This window comes from Carlito syrichta, unplaced genomic scaffold, assembly GCF_000164805.1.
Source record: "Carlito syrichta isolate Samal-C Ts95f unplaced genomic scaffold, Tarsius_syrichta-2.0.1 Scaffold153629, whole genome shotgun sequence".
Taxonomy (NCBI): Eukaryota; Metazoa; Chordata; class Mammalia; order Primates; family Tarsiidae; genus Carlito; species Carlito syrichta.
The window spans coordinates 313,962-337,919 of NW_007097725.1; the positions used below are offsets into that span (position 1 = coordinate 313,962).

The following is a 23,958-nucleotide window of genomic DNA, read 5'->3' on the forward strand; positions in this document are numbered from 1 at the left end:
CCCTCCCTCCCATAGTTTCCCACCACTGTCAATCCTTTTCTTATAGTATTACGATAGATGTTCACATTTTATGAAACCAACTTCTTACCAATCAAGTGTTGTTTACTCTGTGTTGTGATTTATGAACAGCAATTTTTAGAAGCATTCTTATCCTACCTGGTTTCTGAGTATTTAATGTACCTTCTTCAGTTGTGCTGCTTTTATTCCTGCCTGACAGACTAAATTAAACTCTTTTTCTAAATTCTTGTATTATGATTAGATTTGACTACAATGGGAAACTCCAAATAACAGCAGCTTTAAACACATCAAGCTTTATTTTATTTTCGTGGATGTGCAGTCGGCAGCCTTCCAACTGGGCATTGGACCAGTTAGCAGAGATGCAGGACCTGATACTCTGTTCTGGAGTTCTTTGTGTATAATCTCTGTCAGGATCACAAGATAAGCTGGGCAAGGTGGCTCAAGCCAGTAATCCCAACACTTTGGGAGGCCAAGGCAGCAATGGGCCCTACCTTCAGGAGGCTGAGTTAATTATAAGTGAGCCCAGGAGTTTGAGACCACCGTGGGCAAAATAGCGAGACTCTGTCTCTACAAAAATGTCCAAAAATTAGCTGGGTGTGGTGACGCATGCCTGTAGTTCCAGCTATTTGGGAAGCTGAGGCAGGAGGATAGGCTGAGACCAGGAGGTCAGGGCTGCAGTGAGCCAAGATCGTGTCCCTGCACTCCAGCCTAGGGAAGAGAGAGAGACCCTGACTGAAAAAAATAAAATAACTGCAGCTGTCAAGGCCTGATTCTCAGCTGTAGGAGTGATCAAGGAGGGAATGAAGAGAGGGTGATTTCCAGTAGCCAGTTTCCTCTACGAAGTCATCTTAACCATCCCATATAAAACTTTACTCCCATCTCTTCAGCTACAACTTAGTCACATGGGCACACCCAACAACAGGGATACCAGGACAAAGGTCTTTTGAACTGGGCATATTATTGTCTGGACTAAAATCAGGGGTAAGAACAGTTATGGGTTAGGAAGTTAGTTAAGGTACTTTTGGCTGGATGTGACAAGACTCAATTCAAAGAAGCTTGAATAGTGAGGAAATCCATATCTTATATAACAAGGAGGTAGAACCCTTCTCAGGCTGATTATTGGCATTGCTTGGTCATCAAGAACCAGGCCCTCTCCCACTTCCTGGTCTGCTTTCCCCAGCAAGGACTGTACTGTGGCTGTTGTCACTCAACCTAGAACATTCGGACGGGATAACATCCAGGGAGAAGAAGGTCATCTATCTCATGTCTCCTCGTCTAAGAGGAAAGCTGTCTTTCCTGGAAACCCACAGCAGACTTCCTCTCACTTCATGGACCAGAACTGGGGTCGCGGATCTACCCTTAAACCAGTTACTGGATTGGGCCCAGCATCCGTGGTAAAGGCTGATTGGTATTTACTCGTGGAGCTAAGTCATGTGAAGGAGGGAATGTTTGAACAATTACAGGCATTGCCAGGAAGGCGTGAACGGGTGTTAAGTAGGCAGCCTGCAGTGTCTGCCAAAGTTCCTCTGTACTGTTCACCTTTTACCCATTTTACACTGCCATGCTGAGCCCTTCTTGCTATCTGAAGCTTTCCCTGGTCTTCCTTTCCCCCCCGCAGCTCTCCCTCTGTTCTTCACCACTTAGCCCTGGCTTGCATGCCTTGTTGTTTTGTGCTCCGGGTGTGTCAGTGTGTACTTGTCTCCTCAACTCCATTGATTTTTTTTCTAAGGAAGGGCAGGGCCCATTGTCACACTTTGATATGACCTTTGGTGCTGATAACCACATTTTTGAACTTGAAGTCGAGGGAGGGGTTGAGATAAAGGATTTCTTCTCATTTTGCATTTATGGACATAAGAAACCTTATCAGTCTATATAAAAACTGAATTCCGTTGAAGTTGTATGATTAATGAACTGTCCTATTAAAAGAAGTGAAATGAGAAATGTTCTGGGAACACAGTTACTTCCTTGCCTTACCGATGATACTCTGCCCATGGGAGAAGCTCAGTAAATATTACAGTACAGCTGACGTTAGCTGTAAATTTTTTTTTTTTTTTTTTTTTTGAGTTGGAGTCTCACTCTGTTGCCCAGGCTGGAGTACAGTGGCATGCTCCTGGCCACCACAGCCTTGACCTGCTGGGTTCAGGCAATCCTTTCACCTCAGCCTTCCAACTAGCTGGAACTACAGGCATGCACTATTATGCCTGGCTAATTTTAAAAATTTTATTTATTGTAGAGATGAGGTCTCGCCAAGTTGCCCAGGCTGGTCTTGACCCCCTGAGCTCAGGCAATCCTCTCGCCTTGGCCTCCCAAAGTCCTGGGATTATAGGCTTAAGCCACCACGCCCGGCCAGCTGTAAATTTTTTTGAAGCTATAATGTATTATTTTCTCACATGGGTGGATATTACATGTGTTTATTGCCAGAGGATATATGACTAGGTTGTCAGGATAACTTTGCTCGGGAAATGTAACTATTGCCAGAGTTTTAATTGATTTACCTATAAAATAAAGTCTTCTGTGAGTTTCTGTAAGAAGAAGTGGAAGACACAAAGACCAATTTGGTGCAGTTGGAACTTAAAAGTTTCTTTGAATTGGAGGCCGGGTGTGGTAACTCACGACTGTAATCCCAGCACTTTGGAAGTCTGAGACAAGAGGACTGCTTGAGCCCAGAGGTTCAAGACCAGCCTGGGCCACATAGTGAGACTTCGTCTCTATACAATGTCAAAATTAGCCAGGTGTGCTGGTGTGTGCCCATAGTCCCAGCTACTTAGGAGACCGAGGTGGAAGGATCACCTGGGCTCAGAAGTTGAAGGCCGTGGTGAGCTGTGATTGTGCCAATACACTCTAGCCTGGGCAGCAGAGTGAGACCTTTACTCAAAAAATAAAAAAATAAAAATAAAAATAAATTCTTTGAATTGAATAGAACTCTTTAGTATGCAGAAGAGTTCTAGATGAACTGTGGATCAGATTTTAGCAGGGACATACTTATTTTTTGTTACACATTACTGCTTTAGTTTTTGTGCATTTAAATAGAAATAAGTACTATGAAATATATATGAAATAATTTCCCCCTTCTTTGTGAAGAGAGGATACCTTAAAAGCCTTGGAAATTTCTATGATAAGGGTTTCTGAGTTCATATATATTCTTAAAATATATTTCAATTTTTACATATACTTTCTTGAGAGTTTTATGAAGATGTAAAATTATTCCCTAGTATATGAAGAGATAGGGTAAGACATTGCTAGTTAACTTAGGGCTACTCTGATCTGCTTTATCAGGTGAGGTTTATCCCTGATAGGAAGACTATCCTCCAAGAATTACAAAGGATACTGTTTAGCTATAAGCCATCTTCTTTCACTAAAGCACTAACCACATCTTTTGGTCCTCCTGAAGTCAGTGGTAGAAAAGAACACCAAACAATATTGTTCTGTTTATAGGATTTACATTAGTTGGCTTACATTGTTTTAGTTCTAGTATTTACATTATTTAGTTATGTTGTAGGAACTTGGGCAAGGCATGTAGGAAACAGGCTCACGTTCCTTGTCTGTTAAAAAAAAAAAAAAAAAAAGCCGGGCGTGGTGGCTCAAGCCTATAGTCCCAGCACTTTGGGAGGTCGAGGCCTGGGGATTGCCTGAGTCCAGGGGTTCAAGACCAGCCTGGGAACTTCGTGAGACCTCGTCTCTACAATAAATCAAAAAATTAGCCTGGTGTGGTGGTATGTGCCTGTAGTTCCAGCTACTTGGAAGGCTGAGGCTGAAGGATCACCTGAGCCCAGCAGGTTGAGGTTGCGGTGGCCGTGAGTGTGTCACTGCACTCCAGCCTGGGCGAGAGAGTGAGACTCTGACTGAAAAAAAAAAAAGAAGAAAAGAAAAACAGAAGATGTGAGGGGTGATCAGCTCATCTGGCCCACGTTATAGGATTGGTTTAAGGGCCAGTAGGTTGGGTATTCCTTATGTGAAATGCTTGGGACCAGAAGTGTTTTGGATTTTGGATTTTTTCATAGTTTTGAAATATTTGCATTGGTTCAGCAACCTTAATCCAAAAATCCGAAATTTGAAAAACTCCAATAAACATTTCCTTTGAGTGTCGCATTAATACTCAAAATGTTTCAAATTTTGGAGCATTTCAGATTTCAGATTTTCGGATTGGGATACTCAACCTGTATAATCGTAGGATAATGAAAGTGAAAAGTATTACACAAATGTTTTTATTGTATTTATTGATACCAAATACCTCTAGATGGGAGCCAAGTTACCTCTCTCTGTCTTTATATCTCACAGAAGCCAACATAATTCTGTGCACATGGTGAGGTCTTAACATATAAACAAATACATGTCTCAGAATTTTTTCTGGAAGTATGTACCGTAATGTCTTTCGCTTTTTAAAACACTTGCAACTGGACATGGTGGCTTCCACCTGAAATCCCCAAATTTTGAGAGGCCAAGGCAGGAGGATTGCTTGAGACCAAGACTTTGAGACCAGCCTGGGCAACATAGCGAGGCGTCATTTCTACAAAAATTAGCTGGGTGTAGTGGCACATGCCTGTCGTCCCAGCTACTCAGGAGGCTAAGGCAGAAGGATCGCCTGAGTCCAGCAGGTCAAGGCTGTGGTGAACCATGATCGTGCCACTGCACTCCAGCCTGGGCAACAGAGTGAGACCCTGACTCAAGAAAACAGACAGACAAAAAATTTTGGATCCTGCGGATTTCAAATGATATTAATTGTAAGAATGTCACTCGCTTTCTGTTAAATGTTTTCCTGTGACCATATGTGGCCGGTTCAGTTTTGAACTGGAAATACCTCTTCTGAAGGCAGCATCGTGGGCTGTGGCTGTGATGCTGCGGTGATCCACTTAAGCGAAGTTCATGGCATCCCTGGACGTTTCTTTGGGTGCAGTCTGTGACGTTTCCTAAACAGCTTAGAAGGAGGCAGGAGGGAGGGGGGGAGTACAGGGAGGAGGGACAGGCGAGTGTTGATCAGCAGGAAGCTGGCACGCCAAGTACTTGACAAGGTCACAGTGCCAGGCCACCTGGTGACCACCTCTGTAAAAGGAAGGTAGACGGGCGAGTGCATGGGAGGTGGCAGCCACCCTTCCCGGCTGTGTCACCGACTCCCTGACTGCTCCATGCTGGGGTAGGGGGGAGGGAGAAATTGCCATGGGACAAAGCCCTGGAGTGCTTGTGTGCAAAGTCTGTTTCTGCTGCAGTTGCTGTCACCTCCGTCTGCCTCTTCTGTCCCCTGTCCCCTTTCGACAGCTGCAGGAAGCTCCTGAACCCTCGTCTGCCCGCCCCCGCTCAGGACACATGTCTGGTCGGTGTGTACATGGTATATTCCTTACTCCACTAATTCTCAACTAGAATTCCAGCCAAATGACTATAGTGAAACTTCTGTAATAGCCCAGAAGGAGCCTGAGTCCCGACATTTCTCAAAGAAATAACCCCAACTAGTTTACTCTGTGTTCCACACTGGCTAGTTTACTCTGTGTTCCACACTGGCCTCGCTTGTTTCCTTACATTGTTTCCCCAGGGAAGAAATCCCAAGCTAGTTCAATGCGTTTCAGAAAGGACTAACTCCCTGACCCAGATCACCTGAAATGCGGCCAACTTCTTCATATGCACCCCGGGCTGGTGCGCCATACCTAGCCAACACTGCTCCTGTCTTCCCCTCCCGGGAGGGGACGGCCCATGAAAACTTTCAGATAGTATGTGCATTAGGAGTCGGTGAGTCCAGTGTGGTGGCTCTCACCTGTCATCCCAGCACCTTGGGAGGCGGAAACGAGAGGATTGTCTAATCCCAGGGGTTCGAGATCAGCCTGGGCAATTTGGCAAGACCTCGTCTCTGCAACAAATAAAAAAATTAGCCAGGCGTGGTGGCACATGTCTATAGTTCCAGCTACTTGGGAGGCTGAGGCAGAAGGATTGTCTGAGCCCAGTGGGCAGAGGCTGCTGTAGCCATGAGCTGGTGTGCCACTGCACTCCAGCCTGGGTGACAGAGTGAGATTCCAACTCCAAAAAAAAAAGAAGTAGATGAAAGAAAGGAAAACTCTTGCCTTCCAAATAACTTTCTCTGGAATGAGTTCCTAATGTAAATCTATGGTCCTTATGAATAATAAATACACGGCTGGGCATGATGGCTCACACCTATAATCCCAGCACTTTGGGAGGCCAAGGTGGGAGGACTGCCCGAGCTCAGGAGTTTGAGACCAACCAGGGCAACATAGTAAGACTTTGTCTCTACCAAAAAAACTCTGGGCATGGTAGTGCACACCTATAGTCCCAGCTACTGGTGAGGCTGAGGGAGGAGGATTACTGCACTCCAGCCTGGGTGACAGAGTGAAACCCTGCCTCAAAAAAATAAAATGAAATTGAATAATAAATGCAAGCAAAACAGATGCGTAAAGATATGACACACCGAGCCGCTTGTAGTCCACTTCCTAGAATGGTTCCAAATCTAGTGGGAGAGCTGTGGCCTAGCAGATGACTGTTTCCCTTTTCTTCTCCCGCTCTCTGTTCTCTGTCTTTGCAGTCTGTTTCTGGGATGGTTGTAGCAAGAAGAATAAATGGGAGTTGCCTTGAGGTAAGCTGTGTCCCCCATTTGAATTCCTCCTGGACTTGTTTTAATTCTGTGTGGTCATGTGCACCGCAAGAGTGTGTGTGGAGATACAACTGTAGACCCAGGGACTGGTGTTCCATGTGTAGAGATCCTTCCCACTCCCCCACCTTTTTTTTGGGAGTAGGAGTCTCTGTTGCCCAAGCTGGAGTGCAGTGGCATGTTCACGGCAACCACAGCCTCTGCCCACTGGCTCTGGCGATCCTTTCGCTTCAGCCTCCCAAGTAGCTGGGGCTATAGGCATGTGCCACTATGCCCAGCTAATTTTTTGATTTATTGTAGAGACGAGGTCTCGCCAAGTTGCCCAGGCTAGTCTCGAACCCCTGGACTCTAGCAGTTTTCTCACCTCCTCTTCCCAAAAGGCTAGGATTACAGGCCTGAGCCACTGCTCCCGTCTCCCCACACTCTGTTAATATGTCCTAGAATATGTTGAGAAAGACCACTGTGGCTGTGGCACCTGATGCTTTGATGTCGAGCTGAGTGGTCCTTTCCTGTTAGGAGAGAGGTCGCAGAAATGAAATCAGAGGAGAAAAGATGCAGAGAATGAAGACAGTCAGGGAGCTTCCCCACTCTATCAGCCATCATGTCACCTTTGTGAATCCAGAGTCTTGTACTGGGGCTTCATTGAGGCTTGCGGCAGGTGCTAAGTGTCTGTTCCATGCAAAGGAAGGAATACAAAATGAATCCGATCTAGTTCCTGTCCAGAGGGACATACGGCACTGAAAGAAATGAGGGAAGCATGGAGTCACTAGAGGCAAACCGAGATGCGCCTAGTGAGAGAGATTCATCTGAGTCACCCGTGGAATCAAAGCAAGGGCGTCTCCTGATGGTTCCATATGGTGGTGGTGCCCGACTTGTCAGTCTGAGCAGGGTTTCATCGGCAAAGGCTGGAGTGGGGGCATTTCAGGAAATGGTGTGAGCAGAGAGAGAGGGTTGGTGACAGAGCAGGTGCAGTGCTTAGTCGGAGGACACATAGGGGACAAGGTGGGAAGGAGGATGGGGCCAGACCAAGACCCAGCTAAGTCAGCAGTGACAGAGGTGCCTTCAGGAAGTTGCTCTAGTTGTGTTTTTTCAAATCCAGATCTCCCAGTATTATTAGCAAGTGGTTTGAGGCCAGAGCCTTGGGGACATTCCCGGCAGCAAAAAAAAAAAAATCAGGGCCTCCACCCAGGTGACAGCAGGAAGAGTCAGCAGTGGGTGGGTGGAAACCCTGCAGAGGGATGCTCCCTGTGGCCTTTGACAGGACACCGAGGGGGAGAAACGATGCCCAGACTAACTACTTTTAAGGCGGAAAGTCATACCACAGTCACCATTCTCACTCCAGTGGTTTCTTTTTTAACCTTAGGATTTCACAGCCACTGGAAGAATGGTAAAGAAATATTGTCTGTGGGACAAAAGCAAATATAAATACCATCATTTAGCAAATTGAAAAGGTTTTCTGGGCTGGGCGAAGTGGCTCACACCTATACTCAGCACTTTGGGAGGCTGAGGTGAGAGGAATGCCTGAGCCCACAAGTTTGAGACCAGCCTGGGCAACTTGGCGAGACTTCATCTCTATAGTAAATATAGCCAGGTGTGGTGGCGCATACCTGTAGTTCCAGCTACCTGGAAGCCTGAGGCAGAAGGATCACCTGAGCCCAGCAGGTCGAGGCTGCGGTGGCCGGGAGCATTCCACTGCACTCCAGGACAGAATGAGACTCCAACTCAAAAAGAAAAGAAAAGAAAAGGTTTTCTGGAACCACCCAATGGGTCCTCAAGTAGTGAGAAGCCAGGAAAATGGGTGGCTATGGTACCAAAGTGTAAACCAGATGTGGAAGGGAGTGTGACTGGTCTAAGCTAACAGAGGGCCCTTGGTGACAAATTATTCCTCGGAATCAGCCTCCTCTTTTTCCTTGGCAGTTGCTAAAAACAAGTGCAAACTCTGGCCTGGGCAAGAAAGTGGGACCTTGATCTCTACGAAAAAATAAAAAAATTAGCCTGGCATGTTGGCACATGTCTGTAGTCCCACCTATTTAGGAGGCTGAGGTGGAAGGCCCAGGAAGTCATGGCTGTGGTGAGCACTGATGGTGCCACTGCACTCCAGCCTGGGCGCCCGAGTGAGACCCCCGACAGAGGCAGAACAACAACAGGGAATGCTCTGTACCCCCAACAGAATTCCGTGGAGTTCAGGGCTTGACCTACCGCTGGGCACTTGGTTTCCATCCTCAGCCCCTTCCCATGGGTCGCCTCTGGCTGTGGGATGGACGGCACTGTGGACCTCTTGGGACTTTCTCCATAACTGCAGTTCTGAGCACCTAATACGTAAGCCACTTCCTGTTAGCCTTAGCTGGCCAGGTGAGAGCTATTGATGCTTGATATTGATTTTTGATATTGATATTGAGGCTTTGTGCTTGCCCCTGGCCACTCCGCCCCACCTGGCTGGGACTTGTTTCTGTTTTTTTTGTTTGTTTGTTTGTTTGTTTGAGTTGGAGTCTCACTCTGTCACCCAGACTGGAGTGCAGTGGCTGCTCCTGGCCACCACAGCCTCAACCTAATCCTTCCACCTCAGCTTTCCAAGTAGCTGGAACTACAGGCACACGCTACCACACCCGGCTAATTTTTGATTTGTTGTAGAGATGAGGTCTCGCCAAGTTGGCCAGGTGGGTCTCAAACCCACGGGCTCAAGCAATCCACTCACCTCGGCCTCCCAAAGCGCTGGGATTATAGACTGAGCCACCGAGCCCAGCAGGACTTGTTTCTTAATCTCTTGGTGACACACCAGTGGCATCTTGGCACAGGAGGAAGTGAATAACCACTGCAGTGAGAACTGAACACTGGCTCCTCCACTCTCCCACTGTGTGACTTGTGTCAGGTCACCTAACCTCCCAGGGACTCAGAGAGGCAGAGCTATTGACATGAAATGATTAGCATGACAGAATGGGCCAGGCGTGGTGGCTCAAGCCTGTAATCCCAGCACTTTGGGAGACCGAGGCAGGAGAACTGCTTGAGCCTCAGAGTTAAAGAGCAACCTGGGCAACATAGTGAGACCTTGTCACTACAAATAATGATAATAATAATAATAATTATCATCATTATTATCTATCTATCTATCTATCTATTTTTTTTTTTTAGTTGGAGTTTCACTGTGTCGCCCAGACTGGAGTGTAGCGGCCGCTCCCAGCCACCACAGCCTCAACCTGCTGGGCTCCGGCGATCCTTCAGCCTCAGCCTTCCAAGTAGCTGGAACTACAGGCGCGTGCTACCATGTCCGGCTAATTTTTTGATTTATTGTAGAGATGAGGTCTTGCCAAGTTGCCCAGGCGGGTCTCGAACCCACGGGCTCCCAAAGCACAGGATTACAGGCTGAGCCACTGAGCCCAGCTTATCTATCTATTCTTTAAATTTGGAGTCTCACTCTGTTGCTCAGGCTGGAGCACAATAGCACAATCATAGCTCACCCACCTCAGCCTCCTGAATAGCAGGGACTATAGGTGCACGTGACCATGCCCGGCCAATTTTGTTATTTTTTATTTTTTTGTGGAGACAAGGTCTCACTATGTTGCCCAGGCTGATCTTGAACTCCTGGAATCAAGCAATCCTCCTGCCTCGGGCCTCCCAAAGTGCTGGGATTACAGGTGTGAGTCACTGTGTCCAGCCAATAAAATATATTTAAAAAGAAAGGATGTCTGTAGACGTCTATCCCTAGCATGGTGCCTGCAGGTTCTGTGTGGTCACAATTTTTTTTCTTCCAAAGATTCTGGGTTTTTGTTCCTAGCCCTGTTTATTCACTGTGGTGGTTTCTGGATCTGAGCTCTGAGACACAAAGCATCTCCAAGGTTTACCATAAGAAACCCTAGCTCATAAAATAAATGAAAGGTAGCTAGGTACGGTGGCTCATACCTGTCATGCTAACACTTTGGGAGGTGGAGGCAAGAGGATTGCCTGAGACCAGGGATTCAAGACCAGCCTGGGCAACTTGGCGAGACCTCGTCTCTGCAATAAATCAAAAAATTAGCCAGGCATTGTGGCACAACTGTGGTTCCGGAAACTTGGAAGGCTGGGGCGGAAGGATCACCTGAGCCCAGCAGGTTGAGGCTACGGTGGCCATGAGTGTGCCACTGCACTCCAGCCTGGGTGACAGAGTGAGACTCCGACTCAAAAAAAAAAAAATAACTTGACCGGGCGCAGTGGCTCAATCCTGTAATCCCAGCACTTTAGGAGGCCGAGGCGAGAGGATTGCCTGAGCCCTGGGGTCTGAGACCAACCCAGGCAACTTGATGAGACCTCATCTCTACAATAAACCAAAAAATTAGCCGGGCATGGTGGTGCATCTGTGGTTCAGCTACTTGGAAGCCTGAGGTGGAAGGATCACCTGAGCCCAGCTGGTCGAGGCTGCAGTGGCTGTAAGCATGCCACTACACTTAGCCTGGGTGACAAAGAGTCCAACCAAAAAATAAATAAATAAATGAAAAAAAAATAAATAACGGAAAGGCGAAGAGCCAGTGGAGGTGTAGATTCTGAGGCTGCAAGGTTTTCACCGAGCTATTCTGTTCATCGTTAACACAGCGACCGAGTAAGCTTTACGCAGAGGCATTCCAGAAGGCCCCACGATATGTTTACTCTAGTCGGAAACTAAGTAATCAGTGTAGCATGTCCCCTCACCCGGCATGATCACCACCGGCCACATTCTAGTCAAATTTATTTCTCTGGAGCGTTGGCCCGCCTGTCAGGACCAGCTTCCTGCAGAGATCTGCTCACTTACTTAGTCGTTTGTGTGGGCAATAAGTGGAAGAGAAGAAGGACAGTGCTTTTTTTTTCCATTCAGAGTCTTACTCTCCCACCCAGGCTGGAGGGCAGTGGCACGCTCCCGGCCACTGCAGCCTCGACCTGCTGGGCTCAAGTGATCCCTCCGCCTCAGCCTTCCAAGTAGCTGGAACTACAGGCACGTGCCACGATGCCCGGCTAATTTTTTGATTTATTGTAGAGACGAGGTCACACCAAGTTGCCTAGGTTGGTCTCGAACCCATGGCCTCAGGCAATCCTCTCATCTTGGCCTCCCAAAGTGCTGGGATTATAGATGTGTGCCGCCACACCCGGCTTGACAGTGCTTTTTTGAGTTAAGTCTCTTGCGTTTTCTCCTGGTTTATAAAGGGGCAGAGATTTGGGGAAAGGAAGCAAAGGCTTTGGCTGGTATCCTGAAACATTTTTATGTTGACAAGTAAAGATAATCATGTGCTCTGCATCTGGCCATTTCCTTCATTGCTTTGTAAAATGCTCCTCTTAAGCCAGGCGCGGTGGCTCACGCCTGTCTTCTCAGCACTTTTGGGAGGCGGAGGTGAGAAGATTGCCAGAGCCCACAGGTTTGAGACCAGCCTGGGCAGCGGTGTGCTACCTCATCTCTACAATAAATTTTAAAAAACGGAGTAAACTAAGGCTGTAGCTTAAATGGCTTTGCAGAATTTTAACATATTAAAGCAAGAGGCATCTGCTAGGGGGGAAAAAAGGAAAATCAAAAAAGGCTGAGACAGAAGGATTGCTGGAGCTGGGCAGGTCGAGACTGCTGGTGGCCGTGAGTGTGCCACTGCACTCCAGCCTGGGCAACAGAGTGAGACTCTGACTCAAAAAAAATAAAAAATAAAAAAAATACTTCTCTTCCTGATCCCAGCACGGCAGGCCAAACCCCTCAAGGAAGGTCCCCAGATGCAAGGATGCTGAGAGCAGAAAAGTAGGAATCCTGGAACGGCCTCTGTCTGCTAATAGTGTTTCCTTTTTGGCTGACCCCAGCCTTTTGACACGGGTCTTTAAGACAGCCTGCATAAGTTGCATGGCTCTGAGGCCCTGGGAGAAAGATGGCTCCCACATTTTAGGGCTCTTAGGGTGCAATCTGTCTGATCTTTTAAAATGTGACCTTTAGGCTGGGTGTGGTGGCTCAGCCTGTAATCCCAACACTTTGGGAGGTCGAGGTGAGAGGATTGCCTGAACCCAGGGGTTCGAGATCAGCCTGGGTGGGCAACTTGGTGAGACCTCGCCTCTACAATAAATCACAAAAATTAGCCGGGCGTGGTAGCGTGCACCTGTAGTTCCATCTATGTGGAAGGATTGCCTGAGCCCAGCAAATCGCTGCTGCGGTGGCTGTGAGCGTGCCGCTGCACTCCAGTCTGGATTCTAACTCAAAAAGTAAAATAAAGTGTGGCCTTTAACCACCTGGCTGTACAGCTGTGAGCATTATCAGTTGGATTTCATAAGTGAGTGGGGTTGCAGGAAGCTCCTTGGCATAGCTTGTCCCAAGCTGGCACTAAGGTAGGCTGTGGGATGCTGTGACATGGGCTGGTGAGGATTTTCGAGGAGGAACTTCTGGGGAAGCAGTTTCTGGCTCATGTTTTGGCATGTTGGTGGTTGGTAGCAGAAGTGAGAGACCCATGTCCTGCTCCAGGCCTGCGAGACTCATATGCAAGGAACGACCCGTGGGAGGTAGCCTGCAACCAAGCTTAATTTTGCACTCTAAGTGTTCACGCATGGGGTGTGTTTATAAGAATGGAAGCTTTCAAGAACAGTAGCATTGCAGTTGGGTTTTTGTGGCGGGGGAGCACAAAGGAGACTGCTGGGTGAAGCATTTAAAAGATGTAGCCATGAAGTTGGCTAGTCTAGAATTAAGAGAATTTGCCAGGGAGAACTGTTTTAAAATGGAAGCACGAGGCCAGGCGCGGTAGCTTGTACCTGAAATCCCAGCCCTTTGGGGGTGCCGGGACGGGAGGATTGCTTCAGTCCAGGAGTTTGAGACCAGCCTGGGTAACATAGCAAGACCTCATCTTTACAAAAAATAATTTTTAAAAAGCCAGGTATGGTGATGTGCACCTGTAGTCCCGGGGGGCTAAGGTGGAGGGATAGTCCGAGCCCCGGAGGTTGAAGCTGTGATGAGCCCTAATCAAGACACTACACTCCAGCCTGGGTGTCAGAATGAGACCCTGATTTAAAGATGGAAACACTGAGGGGGCCTTACAGCCATCTTCTTCAATCTCTTGTTTTGCATGAAGCCAACCCCTAGCAGTAAAGGACTTTGAGGCTGATGGCGCAACGTAAGCTGTTGTGGTGCGTGGGTTCTGGGAAGCCTTGAAAGTTCTGCAGTGGAGGACTTAGGAGCCAGGGTGCCTCAGGAGGGACACAGGACATGATGTGAGGGGTTTGTGGGAAGAATTTAGTCTAGGGGCATGAGCCCTGGGTTAAGCGTGTGGTAGCGGCCAGAAGCCCAGGTTGTCATCCTTCGCATGGAAGAAATAAGCGCACGCTCCGTTGATGGCGTCTGAGTCCCCTGGCTGCCTGCGCTCTTGTCCCCTTCCTGTCCCCATCTGCGGTACCAGCACCTGTCTGTGTTAATGCAGGGTAAGGACCATGTACTACCCTTCCCAGGGCCTTTTGCATTTTATTGATATATTTTCTTGAGTCAAAGTCTCTGTCGTCCAGGCTGAATGCAGGGGCGTGATCACAGCTCACCGCTACCTCCATGTCCTGGGCCCAGGGGATCCTTCCTCCTCAGCCTCACATGTGGGACTGCAGGTGTGTGCCACCAAGCCTGGCTTTTTTTTTTTTTTTTGTAGAGAAGAAGTCTTGCTATGTTACCTAGGTTGGTCTTGAACTCCTGGGCTCAAGCCCTCCTTCTACCTCAGCTCCCACAGTGCTGGGGTTACAGGCTTGAGCCATTGCACCTGGCCCTATTTGCATTTTAACTGGGATACAACTTCAAGAGAAAGTAATGCATCTAAAAGTAGTTTCAGGCTACAGGGACTTCAAATTTCAAGGCCAATAAAGGATTCTTCCTTATGTCCCTAAAAGCAGGGTGTGTTAGGGGAAGAGATGGGAAGGGGGAACCTAGGGTGTAAGGAGAGAAAGCGTGTGTGTCTAGTATTTATACGTGGGGGGCCTAAAAAATTCAGAATTGTCTTTTGGAGGGCAGACCCCTGGTAGTACAGTTGGATCTTGTTCCTCCAGATCAAACAGTCAACCAAATTTTTTATCTGGAAGTTGTGAGAAGGTTGCATCACAATTTGCGGAACAAACATTCCAATTTGTGGCAAACAGGTGGCTGATTCTTCCATCATGACAACACACCTGCCTACACCACGCTGAGTATCCAGTAGTTTTCACCAAAAAGGGCATGAGCCTTGTGTCTCACCCTCCCTATTACCTGATCTCGCCTGGAGTGCCTTTTATTGTTTGCCTAGATGAAAAAAGTCCTCAAAGGGAAATGTTTTGCTGATGTGGAAAAGTTGAAACAAAAAATGGCAGAGCACTTAAAAGGCATCAAAATAGATGAGTTCAAAAACTGTTTTGAGCAGTGGGAAAAGTGTCTCGATAGGTGTACTGCCTCAAATGGAGAGTGCTTTGAAGGTGACAGAAGTTTGTGTAAGAATCGATACACATTTTTTTTTTTTACAAATAAATTCTAATTTTGGAGGGCCCCCCTTGCAGTAGGCACTCATATTTGCTAATGAGTGAAACTTTTTAGTGAATGAATGAATGAATGAATAAAGTTCAAGTGTGAGAGGTTATTACAGAGGAAATAGAAAGAACAGGGGAAATACATATTTTAAAGGTGGAACGATCAATGTTAAGTTTTCTACTTTTTTAAAATTTAAAAATTATAACTTTTCATAGGGGGATTTTAGAGGGGGAGTTGGGCCGGGCTCAGTGGCTCAGCCTGTAATCCCGCGCCTTTGGGAGGCTGAGGTGAGTGGATTGCCTGAGCCCGCGGGTTTGAGACCCGCCTGGGCAGCAAGACCTCATCTCTACAATAAATCAAAAAATCAGCCGGGCGTAGTAGCGCGCGCCTGTAATTCCGGCTACTCGGAAGGCTGAGGCGGAAGGATCGCCGGGGCCCAGCAGGTCGAGGCTGCGGTGGCCGGGAGCGGCCACTGCACTCCAGTCTGGGCGACAGAGTGAGACTCCAACTCAAAAAAATAAATAAATAAAAATAAAGGGGGAGTTGGTGACTGTGTGGTCCCAAGACGTGAGGGGCAAAGAGCCTTTAAAAAGGAATTATAGTGACAGCACTTGGCTGCTCAGGAAAATATCCCTGACGGAAACAGGAAGCTGGAGAGTCCTGTGTTTGATTGGAAGAACATACAACAGTGAACGTTGAACACACACTTGATGAAACCCTTCACTTAACCTGCGTCTACAGGTGACTCAGGTGTGTCGCTGTCCTGCTGTCTGCATCTCCTCCCTGATGTCTTCTGCTCAACGGTTTCTTCCATTTTACTGTGCCGGGGGATGTAGGAGGAAAAGTGGTGCTCAGTGTGAACTGTGTACTCAGAGGCCGTGCGCAGTGGCTCACGCCTGTAACCCCAGCACTTTGGAGGCCGAGGGAGGAGGATCCCTTGAGTCTGGGAGTTCAAGACACGCCTGGGCAACATAGTGGGACCTTGTTTCTACAAAAATACAAAAATCAGCCAGGCGTGATGGTGGTGGGTTCCTGTAGTTCCAGCTGGTCTGGAGGCTGATGGAGGAGTTATCATGGCCCAGGAGCTGGAGGTTGTGGTGAGCTGTGATCGTGTCACAGTACTCTGGCTGGGGTGACAGAGTAAGACTCTGACTCAAAAAAAATAACAAAAAACAGCAGCTGACCAAAGAGACTGAGAATGAGTAATTACTTTAAGCTACTGGGGTCTGGAGTGGTTTGTTACACAGCATTATTGTAGCAATAGCTGACTGATAATAGTCAAGCTCATACAAAGTCTATACATAACAATCAGATCACACACTGGCACTCATGAAAAACTCTCACAGACGCGTAGGCACACAGAATCTGTCACATAAACTCAAACTTATGGGCCACTAAGCTCCTTCTCCCCACACCCACCCCCGCAACACACACAGATACACAAAATCTGTCTCATAAACAAAACAAAAAAACAAAAAAGAAAAAAGTGGTTTGCTCAGATTTCCTTAAAAAAGGACCCAAAGAATTCTTATCCTTCCTTATTCCTCTTTTACGCCCACTTAAATTTGTCATTCCAGAATTTTCTTAAGAAAACCCTTTTGCTTTAAAAATAGATATACATTGGCCATTGTTTGGAAGGTCGTGCCTCTCTGTTGCCAGGGCTGTGCTGTGTTCTGCTCTGCTGAGGTAACAGACCGACTTGCCTCCCAAAGGCATTCTTCCTTGACAGACTGGTTTGTTCTGTGATCTGTGTAAACACCCCTGCCTGCTGACCAGTAGTCTGTATTTATGAGGCCCTTAGAAAACACGGCAAGCTGCGGAGTAACCATGAATAGCAAACTTAATTTGGTTTAATGTGTTTTGGCTTGCTTGACCTCACCAGAATAAAAATGTGCCTGCTCACATTATTGTATTGGGACTTAGGGGAAAAAAAAATTCTAGACATTTATCTCATGGGGAGAATCTTGGGGCCGTTTCAGCAAAGGTTTAAGTCCACGTTTAATGTCAGATAGACTTCAGAAATGTTTAACATAGAATTCTAATCACAAATTAGGTTATTGTAAATTCTGAATTTTAAGACTGAATTACTATTTTTTTTTCTTTTGCTCCTTTTTTTTTTTTTTCTAGACAATTGGCTGGCAACGACCTTTCTTTTATCCACCCAAAGGCCTTGTCTGGGTTGAAAGAACTCAAAGTTCTGTAAGTAATGCAATTTTAGAGTTTCACAGCTGGCTGTGTGTTTTCTTTCTGCATAGTCAACATGCCTGGAACTAGGTTAAGCACAGTTTCTTTTAGTTCAGGATTAAAAGATTTAAGGAGTGGCCAGTGGGTAGTGTGGGAGGCTAGAAGTTGATTTAGACAATCATGCGCCTAGATAACAAAAGTTAAAACTCTAAATAATAGGTATTCTGACCTCCAGTAGATTATAGTTGAATGGTAGGCATTTTGGGTGACTGATGCTTTGACTCATAACCATATTTAAGCTTTCCTGGTAGGGTTTTGCTTCTACTTATTTTATAGCTATGAGAACTTTGAATTCGCTGACCCTAAAGGGAAGGAAAAAAAAAAAGACTTACAGGAGCTCTAAATGTTACAATTATTTTAGAGCTGAAGGCAGTTGAGATGCCAGTGAGGGATCAGGAGACCAATTCCTGGCAGTGGTCAGGAGCTTGGGTGTGGCAGTTTAGGGAACAGGTGAGCTGACTGCCCCTGCTTCTGCCACTGCCTCCCCAGGGAACCTCAGTAGGTCACCAGACCTCTCTGGTTCAGTGAGCTCGGTCGACTTATTACTTCTTCCATTCTGTGGTTATGGATCCTGTCAGGCAGTCGTTTTATTAATGTGAGAGGAAAGGCAAAAATCAAAAGGATCTCATTTGCAGTGTAGATCTGTGCCTCTAGTCTGCAGACCCTAACTGTCCGCTGACTAAAACCCTATTGCTGTTCTGGCCCTGCATGCACTGAGGAACGTGACTTCTTTTCCCTAAAGTCTGCCATCTTCTTGGGAAAGTTGACTTACCTGAGCCCGTTTCAGGACTTGCCCAATTGGAAGAGGCATTAGGGGTTCCAAATGAGTTTGCTTTTTCTACCTCCTAGTTAACTTACACGTCCCAATTCACATTAACTAACAGTACCAGCATGAATATGAACCTGGATGCCTTCGTTCCCAGGCATGAAATCATCCCTGGAAATGTGGATTTTACCCAGCAGGTCTGTGTTGGGGGAAGGCTTAGGATAGGTTTCATTTCCAGCTCTGTAATAAATGTCTCGATTTTTTTGCAATTCTCTCATCATGGGTATTTTTCACCTCCGACACACCCTTTTTTGGGGAAAAAAGAAAATGGCTCTGAAGTTTTCTAAGAAGAAAGTGGTAACAACTGCTTGTTATTCACTAACCAAACATTTCCTTCCAGGACCCTCCAGAACAATCAGCTGAAAACAGTTCCCAGCGAAGCCATTCGAGGACTGAGTGCTTTGCAGTCTTTGTAAGTAACTCTCTGGTTCTCTGCATTCTTGAATCTGAGGAGGTCACTCTGCCTGTTCAATGTGTCAAGTGCTGGAATCCCAGGAAAAGGGGACATGCACCCTTTGATCTGAGTAGAGTGAGACTGGCCAGTTGCTGTTCTCTCTGCTTCCTCTCCTATCCTGGAGGCCAGGAGAAAGCTACTGTGTAGTCCCTGCCTGGTGTACCTCCATGAGCTTGTACACAGTGGGTGACTGGCTGCTCCTGAAAGCCAGAGTTTTGTGTATACAGAAGTTCTAGGCTAGGCTCTTGTGCCCGACTGTCGAGAAGTGATCACAAAGAAGTTTCTGTTTCAGATGGTGATGGTAATTGAACAATTATTATAGTTTCTCAATTTGGGAGAAGGAATGGCTAAAAAAAAAAAAAAAAAAAAAAGGCACAGCATTTTTCAAAACAAGAAACTCTGTTAGCTTCTGTTAGAGTAGTGAATACAGATTTGCATTGCTTCCCTTCATGCCCTGAATACTCAATACAGGGGGGCCAGGGTGCAGTTTCTCCAAGTTGGCTCTTTGACCACACTTCGCAACACTGTCGCTCGGGGGAGATTGCTAGGCCATATCTTAGGAGTAACGCTGTTTTCTCTTTAAAGGTAGAATCCAGAAAGCCATATTTTAAAAATCTCCCTAGAACCACTCTGAATAGAACATTGTAGTAGTTATCACACTTATGTGTGCTGGGTTATAAAACTGCATTTTAACCACATCACATATTTGTATACTAATGTGCCACTTGGATTTTTTTTTATTGTACTTTGAGATAACTGCAAATGCGAGCTTTTTTAGGAGGTGCATGTAAGTTAGAAAATGCAAGGGGAAAATGATTGAGCTTCTTGTCCCTTCAGTTTGCTATTGTAAAACCATTTTAAAGTATACCAAAAAGGCAGCACTGGAAATTGCAAATTGTAGATTGCTGTTTGATTTTAGATTAGATATTCTAGTAGCCAGTGGGAAATGAATGTGAAAATAAAAATATGTACCACTACTAAAATATCTGCTGTAAAAGTTAAACTTTAACATATAGCCAGAGTGTTGGCTGTTTAACTCCTAGTTGACATACAAATTTAATGTAAGATGGTCTGTGATAGGTAGCTCACTTCACTACAGTGTTAAATTATGGAATTTAAGGATTGTTTCCACCACAGCTAATTGGATAGATTCTGAGTAGACTCTTAAAATGAGTTCACTGGGATGAGTTCCCTTACAGAAATGTTATTTTGGCGACTCTACACGCTCTCACCTGGGACAGATATACACGAGGAGTCATCTGACCTCTGCTGGTTCTGAATTCATTAGGCATTTTAAATCGATTTTACTTTCTTTTACTTCTTCAGAACTCAATTAACTTCAGGACCTCCATACTAAGTTGTTATTTTCCAAGACTTAAAAATCATAATACTCAATTATTATGTCTAGTTTGAAGGCTAAAAGAGAGAAGACTAAACTCTCATTTTCAACTTCAGAACAAAAAAAAATAACACCAAGAAAACATACAAATAGATTCTTTCTAACTTGTGGTCTGTAAGTACCTTGAAATGCATGTTATATTTATTGGTAATATGAATGATTTAAAGTGGTGTTTTTTCACAGAAATTGTAAGTTTCCCTCTTTTAATGTTTGTTTGTTTGTTTGTTTGAAGTCAGAGTCTCACTCTGTCGCCTAGGCTGGAGTGCAGTGGCATGCTCATGGCCACCCCACCGTCGACCTGCTGGTCTCAGGTGATCCTTCTGCCTCAGCCTTCCAAGTAGCCAGATCTACAGGCACTCGCTACCATGCCTGGCTAATTTTTTGACATACTGTAGAGGCGAGGTCTCACTAAGTTGCTCAGGCTGGTACCAAACCTCTGGGCTCAGGCCTTGGCCTCCCAAAGTGCTCGGAGTACAGGCTTGAGCAGCCGTGCTCAGCCTTTAAAAAGCATATGGCACTTATCATCTGTGGATAGTTGAAATTATCTCCAAAATTGGTTGGGGTGAGTAACGAGTAAAGGCAAAACATATTTATTTTTTCTTTTTTAAAGGCATTGGGATATTTTTCTGTGTATTAGAAACACAGGAGCTGCTGTGTGTCAGGCCTGTGTTATTTAAGAAGGAAATGTTCATGGGTTTGTTAGCACAGTGGGTGCATTGGTGAAGTTAGATACAATTGAAATTCTGTTGTGGTGTAAAACAGTCTTATCAGCACTTGAGTTTGTTTGAAAATCTGATCTTCAGACCTGAATTACATGAAAGATTTCCTTGTGGTTTTTTGAATAGTGCTTAAAAGGAGCAAAGTTCATTAGGGATTGAAATTGCTGAGAAGTGGTTTGATGCAAGTGTGTGAATTGTTGCTACTAATAAAAAGGCATTATAATGACTCCCGCGAAGCCATGAACATGACTGAAGCATTAGCTGAGCCAGGATATTAAAATGACATGTCAGGCTGAGTGTGGTGGCTCATGCCTGTAATCCCAGCACTTTGGGAAGCTGAGGCAGGAGGAGCTCCAGACCAGTCTAGGAAGCATAATTAGACCTTGTTGCTACAAAATACCAAAAAATTAGCCAGGTGTGCTGGTATGTGCCTGTAGCTGGGGTGCGAGGATCACTGGAGCCCAGAGTGAGACCCCTAATTCAAATAAATAAACAAAGAAAAGAAATAAATTGACATGTCAGAATTAACTCCACTAGAACATTTTTCTTACGTCAGGTCACATTTTTGTTGAACATTAAAGGACCTGAAAGATTAAATTTGCTAGATCTTCTTCAGTTTTAAAATATGTTGATAACTGGAATATTTACATTCCTGGTAAGTTAGAATAGAGTGAAAAAGAGCTTTTGATTACACAGAATAGGTGTTTATTGATACCAGAGACTTTCAGCAGTAAATGCCTGTATGTAGCATTATTTTGTAACTGTAGTTTCAGTTAGACAAGAGATTTTAAAAATATGTGAGTCTTGGTCAGGTGTGATAATAGACTTTTGAGACTAGAGAATAGAAGCTTGCTTTCAAGATGACAGCAAGGGAATTTAGTTAATACATTATAAACTTCTTAACAATAAAACTGCACTTAAATAAAGTTATAGTTTTATCTCTTGCCTGTATAGAGTTTAAACCATAGAATACCTTGAAGATGCCCCACATGGTCTTTCCAGTTTGTGAGTTATCTGATGCCTTTTAGCATTGACTGAAAGAATGAGTTATAGAATTTTCTTTCTTTCTTTTTTTTTTTTTTTTGAGTTGGAGTCTCACTCTGTCGCCCAGGCTGGAGTGCAGTGGCATGCTCCCTGCCACCGCAGTCTCAACCTGCTGAGCTCATGCAATCCTTCCGCCTCAGCCTTCCAAGTAGTCGGAACTACCGGCATGCGCCACCACACCCAGCTAATTTTTTGATTTATTGTAGAGATGAGGTTTAATCAAGTTGTCCAGTTTGGTCTCGAACACCCGGGCTCAGGTAATCCTCTTGCCTTGGCTTCCCAAAGTGCACACGCCTGGGATTACAGGCGTGAGCCCCCGTGCCGTAGTTATAGAATTTTCTTGATCTGTTAGTTGGGGTGAATATTCATAGCATAGGTCATGGGCCCAAAGCCACAGTTCTCAGACGGTTTCTCTGTAGAGCATTTATCTGGGTGTAAGCACAAAATCTTCATGGGTGTTTTCACCACATCCACATGTGAACCAAAGGATAAGGATTAATCATTTGAGTCACCCCAAATCCTTTATCTCACTTAACTTCTTATTTAAGGGTTCAATTTTTTCATAGTTCTTCTTTTTAATCCTTATGTAAATGTGACTTTTACAATCTTGGGGAATTTTTAGTACAGAGGAAACTGTGTGCCATTACTGTTGTCTTATTATTTTGTATAGAAGATAATCTTATTACTACTTTAGCTCAAAACTCACCTGGCTATCTATAAGTTAAGGCTGTCCCTTTTCCTGGATGGCACAGAATTCACAGGAGTGTGACAGTTGTATGTAGTACTACCGAATTTATATTAAAAAGGTACAACTTCCCTTATGGTAGTATTTTACAGTTTACTGTAATGTAACACTTTTATAGGGAGGACTTAATTTCAGTGGGGGTGTATTTAGGGGAGACACTACACAGTATTTTATTGAATATGAACACACACTGTCCCCAATATGCTAAAATAAAGCAGTTTAAACGTGTAAACTGCTGCAACACTGAGGAATTTCAGTTTGTGATTAAAATATGATGCAACCCCTATCTGGACCCTGTTTGCATTCCAGCCAGGTCCCCCTGGGCCCACCTCCCCTTCCTCCTGTGTTCTGATCATACCAACCTTCTGGGAGGTGCTGGATCAGAACCTCCCAGTTTCTGCTACTGGGTCTCTGCCCTGGCTCTTTGCCTAAAACACTCCTTGTCCTGTTTCTGCTTCAAATCAGTCTTACTCATATTCTTTAGGTCTCAGTCTAAATATCACCTTCTTATTTGGGGATATAGAGAAGAATATGATGAAGTTAAGCAGCTGGAGTAGAGAAGAGTATTGGGTTTTCAAGATCACCCAAAGACAGATGTTGCTTGATCTGCTGGCTCAGGGCCAAATGTGTAATTTACTTCTCCAAAGTCACTAATCTTTAAAAGTGTGATTCTGGGCAGGGCACGGTGGCTCACGCCTATAATCCCAGCACTTTGGGAGGCCATGATGAGAGGATTGCCTGACTCTACTGGTTTGAGACCAGCCTGGGCAACTTGGCGAGACCTCATCTCTACAATAAATCAAAAAATTAGCCGGGCGTGATGGCGTGTGGCTATAGTTCCGGCTACTTGGAAGGCTGAGGTGGAAGGATCGCCCGAGCCTAGCAGGTCGAGGCTGCAGTGGCCATGAGCATGCCACTGCACTCCAGTCTGGGCAACAGAGTGAGACTCCGACTCAAAAAACAAGTGTGATTCTGGAAAATTCAGGCCACTAGCCTAAAAGCCAACTGACAGTGAAGTGTTAATTTCTTATTACATCATATGCTAAACTGTATGGTTATACAGTTAGGGTCTTTTTCTTCCTAAGAATTTGAGGTGTGTGTGTGTGTGTGTGTGTACACATTCCTCCCTTCTCATTAGAGCAAGTCTCCTAACCAGTTCTGTAGCCAGTATTTTGCCAGTCTGTAACACAGAAGGTGCCTGTCTCTTCTCAGGGAAAGTTCTAGAAAGCCTAAGGAATAAACCAATCTAAAAAGGTATGCTTCTTGGCAGATTCTTAAGGCAGCTGCTTGGTGTCCTGAGCTTGCTCTCAAGTGTTCTTTCAACCATCTTGGCTCTATCAAAGGCACGCTTCCATTAGGGGGAATGCCTCCAGAAGGCTTTAACCCCTGTTGCTCTAGGAAGGAGAAGGCATAGGACTGAGAGCCGTGAATTGGGTGCAGGGGCCCAGAACTTCCTGGAGGGAAAGGGAGAGTGGTGGCAGTCGCT

At 45.5% G+C, this 23,958-nt stretch overlaps 1 protein-coding gene across 1 annotated transcript in view; it reads left to right on the plus strand.

Annotated features, from left to right (window-relative positions):
* LGR4 (leucine rich repeat containing G protein-coupled receptor 4) overlaps nt 1-23,958 on the plus strand; it is a 66,860-nt gene that overhangs the window by 21,574 nt on the left and 21,328 nt on the right. Inside the window, exons 4-5 of the mRNA XM_021708953.1 lie at nt 17,169-17,240; nt 18,452-18,523. Coding sequence (XP_021564628.1) covers nt 17,169-17,240; nt 18,452-18,523 — 144 coding nt within the window. The remainder of the gene's footprint in view (nt 1-17,168; nt 17,241-18,451; nt 18,524-23,958) is intronic.